The following is a 9046-nucleotide window of genomic DNA, read 5'->3' as shown; positions in this document are numbered from 1 at the left end:
AACCACTTTTTGAAGTTTTCAATTTTAAATTTAGTTTAGATAACATTTTGAAACGAGGTTTTTTTCTTTAAATGGAGAAAATTGAGAAACTATTTATAAATCTAATAATAAAATGACAAAATTCAGATTAAATAAAATGTTCTAATTTTTATAATTTTCTTTGAAAAAAGTGGTAAATTGTGTAATATATGGACCTAAGATATTTAAAGAAAAAGAGAAATTGTCAATACCATTTTTACCCTCTGGTTTCTTCATTTCCAGTTCTCGCGAACTTCCCCCTTCATCAATCTCTCTCCTCGAAATCCGCTTCTCTTCTGTTCCTTCCACTTTCTCCGATCAATCCCTTCCCCCAATTTTCTTTTGCTTCGCTGCTTCAAGGTTTGTTCGTGATTTTCTTTTCCTTTGAAATTCTATTTTGTTAGAATTGCGGTGATCACAAATAGATGTTCGTTTTTGTATTATTAATCCCTATCTCTCTCTCACGGTTCCCCGAAATGTTGTTCAATTGCAACATGCCATAGAGTAACTAGCATTGGAGGATGTTATCGTTCTTTCAGCATGATCATCTAATGAACATTTGATTGTTAATTGTCACATTTATGAAAACCTGGTGTTTATCACTCTATTCTTGGTTGAATCTGGTGGATTTAGCTAATGGAGTCTGGTGGATATATATTATTAGGGTTTAGCAGGTTATTTTTTCTTTTCATTCTTCAAGTTCACGCCGCCTCCCACGCCCAGACCACAAATTCACGCCTCACCTCATGACTCTCAGTCTCTCGCTCTCTCTCATTTTCGATCGTCTCCGGCCACACCAGTCATAGATTTGGTTTTCTCCACTCCGGCCACGCCATTATCTCTACCGTGAGCGCAAAACCGTGAAACCGAACCTGACCATACCGTGAACGCCCCTACGTGTGGCCTAAGTTCTAATTTTGTGATGATTATGGCTTATGAGTAACGTTTGTGGTATTTTGAGTTTTGAGGGAGAGGTTGACATTGATTTGTTTTGGATCTTTAATAACGTAGATATGGCTTGGTTTGTGAATGTCAATTACCGTAAACCTGAATCCATTTTTTCATTTCTGCTATGGTTAGATGGTGCTGAACCGGTTCTCAGTAACTTCAGCACCAACACTGAATCAAAATTGTGGTCTAAGTTGATTCTCCAATACTTATAGGGCTTTGATTTTGCTATAGAGATAGACAGAAAATGACACTGAATTTGTGGTACCATTTAAGATAGAAATTACAATACTGTATCCCAAGCACTTCATGAGGCTTGGACTCTCCCATAGGCTTTTTACAGACTTTGGCATGGATTCTTTTTTGGTTTATAACAAAATGTGCTACTTACTTGAAGTGTCAATTTATTACACTAAAATGGTTTGGTTTGTGCTATGCAACAAAATGGAATTTCATAGGTATTATCATATCTATGGTGATTTTGTTTCGACTCCACTTGGCCTAGAGAGTTCATTGAGGTTGCTGTCCACACACACAGACCAGATCCTAAGTAAATCACTTGGCATTGTCCCTTTGAGCGCCAAAGGAAACCTTTAAATATCCGGCTGACCTATGCAGTGGTGCAAAAATGACCATGAGGTTGGTAGGAAAATATCTTAACCTGTCGTCAATTCATAAGAATTTTCTGACCTGCAGTAAAATTGGTTTCCACCCTCGAGTTTTGCATAATGGCCCTGACACTGTAGAAGAACTCTTAGACAGACATGTGGTTAAGAAAGAAAAGTTCTTTGATGATGAAGATGATAAATTGATAACACAGCGACGTCTCACCACCACTCGACGTGAGGCTCTAAGCCTCTATAGAGATATTCTACGGGCAACTCGATTCTTTATGTGGCCAGATTCTAGAGGTGTCTTGTGGCGAGATGTTCTCAGGGAGAATGCACGGAAGGAGTTTGAGGATGCACGCTTGGAGTCTGATCCAGAAATGGTGACCCGACTTCTGATTGGTGGGCGCGATGCAGTGCAGTCGGCTCTTGACAAGCTTGCTGAGAAACAGAGGGAGGAGATTGATAAGAAGCAAGGTGGTCGAGATCAACTCTGATTTATAATATGGTAAATTCTTATCTCATCTGCTATTGCAATTGAAAATGAAGTTTGGGCTAACACTTTGTTTTGCTGTATTTGGTTCTAATTCAGTAAGAGAGTCTTTTAGATTTAAAATTATATTGAATTTGTGATTATTTTCCAGGATGACGATTGGGCTACATCAAAAAGGAATTGGATCAGTTGCTAACATATGAAGGTAAAAAGGAACGGCAATAATTGAATTAATTTTTTTCTTTTATTGGGTTGCTTGAAGTCTTTTAGACACCTGGATATTGAGTGTGCTTCACTAGACTTCACTCACAATGCTAGGGGTTAGGGGTTGATAAGATATAAAATTGATGTTTACTTAACCGTGAGATTCACAAATACGTTGGGTCAAACAATGTAAGTAGTAAGGACATGATTACAACTGCAGTCATATTTATTTGGGGATCTGTCTATTGTTTGAAAATTCATCAGCTTGATGCTTGTATTTTGTTGGAAATTGTGTTCCTACCACCCATCTTCTTTTCACCATCGCAAGAGCAAGAGGGAGAGCTAAATCTTGAAGAAGACAAAAGTGATCATAATAACAACAAAAAGTTTAGGAGCTTAAAAGATTAGAGAGCAAATAGTCAAAAGTGAACAAAATGTATATGATGGGAAACTTGTAACTAAGAAATTGTAAGTAAGTAGACCAAGGCGGTGGAAGTTGCGAATTTCTACCAATTTCTGGTACACACACCTTTGTACTTTTTTTTAGTTCACAAAACTCAGAGAATCTACTTTACCTACTAATTTTCGGCATAGTATCACAAATTTTACAAAATGAAGTTTGTAAATATCTCCTATCATGAAATTGGAGAGGATTTTGACGTAGGAAAATGCTAATTTAAATATTGAAGAATGTGATGTTTGTTTGACCTTCCAATTAAGAAAATTTTATCACACCTTAACTGTAATTCTTGACTAATATTTTTGGGTAAAAGCTAAAACCTAATTTTTTTTCTTGAAAGGTTTTTTAACTTGAATTTGAAAAGATCTTTTTAAGTATTTGGAGATGAAGGATTGAATCCAAACTTCATACCATATTTTTCAATTTGTTTTATCAAAACGCAAATGGTTTCAAATTGTATTTTAATTCAACTTTGATTAAGACATTTTCAAACCCTCACACAAAAGTTAAATAAATCAAAAAAATACATAAAATAATAATGTTATTTTAAGTAACGATGTAATTTTCATAACCAAGTTGAGATCATTTCTGTGTAATTATTTTAATATTTTAAAAATAATAGCGAAAACATAAACAAAGTCGTTCTCATATGGCCGTTCATCAACTTTACCTTTGTCGAAAAAGTTAAACATGAAAATTGTGAATATAAACATTAATCGCTAATTTCTTATTAGAGGTTCTTTGAGTGATGTGACATCAATCATAAATTAAATCTAAAAGTATACTTAGACAGTCATCAGTATCGATTCAAAGGTGGTGATCCAGAAGGACGCCGTAGATGCATGGTACACTAGCCTAATAGTTAAAACCTAACATGAACATAACATGGAAACATCATCCAACAAATTTCATAATTACATTATTTCAATCAACACAGTTTCAGTCAAACTCTCACATAATCCAGTCAATCCATTTAGTAAAAATGAATCTAAAAAAATCAATCAAATTCAAATTCAATCCATTTTAATCCAATCAATCAATCAAATTCATAATCCTATCAATGGCTTTTCGAAAAAGAAGAGCTTGTCAGACTTCTTCACCATCATAAACTTGTAATGTCCCAAACTCCCAACTTGAACTCACTCAAGGGAGTTTCTACTGCAATCGAATGTTTAATTGCAATGGTGGCTTACCATCAATATTAAGTTGAATATGAGGCTCCATTGCACATGGGGAGTAGGCATATGTTTCACACAAGCAACTAACGATAAGGTAGACTTAAGGTCCGGGTATTAGTATTGTATTAGTAAGGGCATAAGTGTAGTTAGCTAGGAAATTAGCATATAGTTGGTTACAAATAGGAGGAGAATAGGGGAATTGAGGGAAAGTATGCACCCCTCCCTCTATTTATAACCAACTACGCAAACTTCTAACTAACCCTTACAAATACCATACTATTACTAATATCCCTAACTAGATACCTTACATGATGGTTTGGATAGAAGAAACACCCCTCCTGACCTTATGCTATTGTTGCATGCTGCTCCATCTCAATTTCAATATCGAGTTATTGGGCAATCGGAGCATTTCCTGTGTATATTATTGTAAGCAAATTTAGAGAGTTGAATTTTCAAAGGAAAGTCACAGAGCAAAACACACCAACCCAAACATCAACATATTCTTATTATGAATTGAAGCGAAAAGAAGGGGAAAGGTCGCTGAAGTTGGAAATGAAATAAAAGGAGCGGTGGCAAGAAGAAAAATTCAACTATGTCTCTTCGTCTAAATTTTAAGAAATGTATTAGAATTAAGTGTACATAGTTAACTACCTAGTAACTACCCGTATATACAATATTGATTCTAAATGGTTTCAATAATCGAAGTTAATGGCAGAGATTAACAATACGTGGAATTCAACGTCTGGGAATGTGTGACAAAATACTTTAAATTTCAACAATTAAATGAATCTAATAAACAAGATATGTAAGTTACCCAGAACTTAAATTTGTGCTTCAGACATCACAACTTAAATGGCTGTATGTCCTAATGTACCTTCTTGATATCTCATTTTCGAGTCATTTGACGAGTCTACTTGCCAGATACTGGAGGCTCCCAGCTAAGATTTGGTAACCTGCCACTTTTATGACAACACTCTATTATAGGTTAACTGGGGCACCGTAAAAACCACATCTCACCTAGATTCTATGGTAGTAACCATTGTTCAACATCTAATATATTTTGTGAAGCTCAAAATTATTTCAAATTTGCCCTATCTACCATCAGACCGGCATAAGATTAATCCACAAGATATGATGCGAAATTTCCACATGATATAGAGTTCAAAATTGTTCAGGGAATTTATCCCCATTATGTCATTTGTATAGATAGAACAAACGTCCCTATTCGTTACTATTTATAAGAGAAGCAAGTAAAAGGAGAGCTTCTATGCTTGTTTGTCTGCTATTTAGTTATTATGTTATATCTATCATGTCTCCAATGTTTTCATGTATAAAACCATCGTTTAAATAATAAGAAAATATATTTTATGTATTGCTAAATTTTCACCCATCATTAAACAACTTATTTTTGTGTTAAGTTTAGTAGAATAAGTTAGCGATGAAGTACAAAAGGAAACTAAACCAACAAATAGTCACTCCAAACACAAGAACCAGGTGAAAAATAGCTAGTAAATAGAGAAGACCCGGTATTAGCTATAACATGGCAAGGGGGCGCCCAGAAAATAGGCATAAAGGTGACACGTATTAACTACCTAGGTTGCTACGAATGAGGTTGGTTGTGTCAATTGTATCCCTCGGGACATTTTTTATATTGTTCTTCATGATGATGGATGGATATTAAATCTGTAAAATAACCGATTACCAAGCAAAAAGCTTGGCTCAACTTATAAAATGAAAGAAATCAAAATAAGGGATACCTTTTGTGTGCCAATTTCGCGAAGCTGACTCAAAATTTCAGTAAAATCTGTTGGGGGTGGGCATGAAAAACGTATGTTCTTCCCTGTGTGAGGATGTACAAACCTACAAAATATTCAGTGATCTTGAATTAGTTGTTTACGGAAGGAATGAACAAGTAAAGATTCATTAGTCTCTTTTATTGTAAAAAGTGAAAACATGTTTCTATACCATTTCTTGCTTTTCTCCATTTTTATTAAAAAAGAACAAAAATGTGGTTAGCAGTTGTTATCATTTATTTTTCTCTACAACGTTTCTTTTTCAAAAAGTGGAAATTTAAACGAAAAATTGGAATTGAATAGTCAAATTAATGTTTTGATATTTTGCATACAATTATTATTAGAGGAAAATAATACAAATATAAATTCCATTTAGTTTCAAAACATTAGAAATAAGAGATGAAAGTTATAAACTATTTTAGAAAAGAATAAATAAAATAAAATAAAGAAGAAAGGTCAAAATCACATATTTCTCAAAAAATGGATAGTAAATGAAATAAGAACGGACTAAATGAGCTCTTAAAGATTTGTTTTCTAACCCAAGAGTCAGAGCATGAAGACAGGGCCTCTCTAATGAAGAAACAAGCTGCATGAGCTGGCCGTGACAATTAGATGATGCTCTAGTTCGAAGCAGCGACATGGCCATGCTCTTGGTACCTCCATAGACCTCGTCTCCAAGTAATGGTATTCCCATATACTTCGCGTGTGCACGTATCTACTTCACAAATATTCAATCCTAAGACCGAGTAAAATAAAACTGCATTTCAATTTTTTTTAAAAAAAGATAAGAACTGAAATTGCAGTGGATGTGGAATGGTAAATGTGGCTGCTTGTATGCTCGAGGTGCAACTCTGACTCGTTATATTGAAATTTTATTTTACATATGCACATATGAAGACTGGAAAACAGTAGCAGTATCATAGAGAAATCTTTTACAAACAAAAGAAATGTATGTCTTTGCACATATGCGTGGTGTTAGGGAATATAATTTATGTTCTAAACTGACTATTGATAGATTGTAATATAATTTTTTTTTTGGTCATTTGAAACAGCCTAAGGAGAAAGACATTTAGACTACGCACCTGATGTGTGCGGCCTGTTTCTAATCTCCACTCAACCAATGAAGAACCTCCTTGGGCTAAAATTTCCATAACATTGTATCTGCGAAACATTCGGTGTTTCAACTTTGCGTTAGGAACGCCCAAAATCAGTGATATTTAAATATTTTCTATCACTGAAAAATAATTATGTACATAAATAAAATAAAAGATGCAGAAAAACTAATTACCTACTAGCAGCGTACTTTGCATGTGGATTGTTTTTTGTTCCATCTATTGCAGTCATGCGGATACGATTGTTTGGATCACGGCAAATTGGCATCTCAATACGCCCAGCAGTTGAAGGTGGAACTCCACATGTGAGACTAATATAAACTCTCTCAATAGAATGTTGCTTAAATTGAGCAGATAAGTGAGCATGGGAATGTTCATCCTGTAGTTCCAATGAAAAAAACTTAGAAGTTAAACATGATATTACAAGTGTTTGAGTAGCAAACTTTTGAAGCACCAAACTTGAATTGTCTGCTTTAATCTTCAGATGAGCAGTAACAAGGAAGCTTAAAAAGGGAGAGCAAATCACCTTGGCAACAACAAGCAATCCACTAGTTCCTTTATCTAACCTATGCACAATACCAGGACGAATAGGCGCCTCAGAAACTCTAGAAAAAACTCCAATTGAACTGAACTCATCATCGGAAACATCTGAATCCGACTCATTTTCCCCAGTTGATGTTGCAACCATCGGGAGACTGCAGTGGTTAAGAATGGCATTTACTAGTGTTCCTGTCGCATTTCCAGGTGCTGGATGAACAACCTGAATCATGAAGAAAACCGCTAACACAGATACGTGCAAATTTCAATCTTACTAAAAACTTCAGGCGTGGGAGGGGAGAGCGTTTAATTTTATCCACAAGTATCGATATCTTGCATCCACAAATAACTTCAAATAGTATTGATAATAACAATATTAAACTTTTTTGAATCATTACCATGTGAGCAGGTTTGTTTACGACTAAAACATGTTCATCTTCATAAACTATATCCAAATCAATATCTTCAGGTTCAGCTCTCAATGGTTGCAACTCGGATATGGTACAATTGATCACATCCCCAGCTTTTACATTGTGAGAAACCTGCTTGAGTATTTAAAAAATATATAGAAGTTGCAAATGAACACACAAATTAAGAACTCAAATATGGAACAAAAACAGTAAATATAGGCTGAACATAATTCACCACTCCGATTACAGACCACTAGATAATCATACTAAAATAGCTGAAAGAAGCTAAATAGAAAGAAAAAAAAAAAGGTTAGCAAATGTAGCTTCTCTATGGAAAATGACGCTACCTTATCGATAACTCGGCCATTAACTGAAACTAATCCCGCTCTAATACTGGACTGAACTCGAGCCCTACTGATGCCGTTAATGCGGCAAGAAATCCAAGAATCGAGACGAACTTTACCGGGATTGACGTCCACGGTCTCTTCCAGTCTGGTTCCGGCGTAATTGGCTATCCGTTCGGATTGAGCTTCACTATATTCATCGTAATCGGAGGAGCATCTAGTGGAGAAATTGGAGGAAATTCGAAGAACATTCGAACCGATTCTTCTACGATTTGGAGGGAAAAAGAAGTGAATAGGAGAAGGTGAAGCTTGAATTGTTCTAGCGGAGCAAACGGAAATCATTCTCCCGTCTTCGATAGTTTCGTTTCTGGGTTTTCACTAATCGGCTGTCTGTTTTCTTACCGGGAAAATTGGGTTTTTCTTTTGTTTTTCATTTTTATTTATTTTTAAATAAATTTAAACAACCAGTATGGAGAATTGCAATAACAACCTCCAATTTTTACTATATTTGACCATGTCATCACAACAAATTACGATAATTATAAATTGATTGACTTTCGATAATTAAGTTTTATCGTACATTAACTCATATCCTAAATATAAAAAAGGTTTTTAACTCATATAACCTAAAATTAGACCTTAAATTTTTAAATTTTTCATTCATAAATGTCCTAAATTGACTAATATTTTATGCAAATATAAGCCCAAATGACTAATTTATTCATATTCATTGTTAATGATATATTAAAAAAAGAAAAAATAAAAGAAAAATAAAAGTAGACTACGATAAATATTTGTATTTATTAGATATTCTATGTAAATATTGTTAAATCAATAATTCTATTATAATAAAAAAATTCCTTAATTATTTTTATTTTGGTTATTTTGTTCCAATAATCTTCCGTACATCTCTCATTTTCTAATTTTTCACTCCGTCCATT

At 34.4% G+C, this 9046-nt stretch overlaps 2 protein-coding genes across 4 annotated transcripts; one reads left to right on the top strand and one right to left on the bottom strand.

The window, feature by feature from the left end:
• The first annotated feature begins 218 nt into the window (after positions 1–218).
• Positions 219–2560, top strand: LOC101214249. The gene is made up of 3 exons (XM_031880764.1): positions 219–378; positions 1425–2082; positions 2219–2560. The coding sequence occupies exon 2, from the start codon at positions 1595–1597 to the stop codon at positions 2069–2071; it is 477 nt and encodes a 158-aa protein (XP_031736624.1). The 5' UTR covers positions 219–378; positions 1425–1594; the 3' UTR covers positions 2072–2082; positions 2219–2560.
• Positions 2561–3625: 1065 nt separating this feature from the next.
• Positions 3626–8535, bottom strand: LOC101213921 (RNA pseudouridine synthase 2, chloroplastic). 3 transcript variants are annotated; one of them, XR_004214401.1, is made up of 9 exons: positions 8109–8534; positions 7750–7893; positions 7341–7574; positions 6991–7193; positions 6785–6863; positions 6242–6417; positions 5667–5769; positions 4784–4868; positions 3626–4321 (listed from the first exon to the last, which is right to left on the bottom strand). XR_004214401.1 is itself a non-coding variant. In XM_031880763.1 (8 exons), the coding sequence occupies exons 1-8, from the start codon at positions 8445–8447 to the stop codon at positions 4259–4261; spliced, it is 1341 nt and encodes a 446-aa protein (XP_031736623.1). In that variant the 5' UTR covers positions 8448–8535; the 3' UTR covers positions 3626–4258. The 3 variants fall into 3 exon arrangements, 1 of the variants encoding a protein (XP_031736623.1); XR_004214402.1 differs by having other exon boundaries at positions 4784–4862; XM_031880763.1 differs by lacking the exon at positions 4784–4868 and having other exon boundaries at positions 8109–8535.
• Between the last annotated feature and the right edge of the window lie 511 nt (positions 8536–9046).

The sequence above is a fragment of the Cucumis sativus genome, chromosome 2, assembly GCF_000004075.3.
Source record: "Cucumis sativus cultivar 9930 chromosome 2, Cucumber_9930_V3, whole genome shotgun sequence".
NCBI lineage: Eukaryota > Viridiplantae > Streptophyta > Magnoliopsida > Cucurbitales > Cucurbitaceae > Cucumis > Cucumis sativus.
Note: the sequence above shows the minus strand (reverse complement) of the source record. Positions and strands in the feature narration are given on the sequence as shown.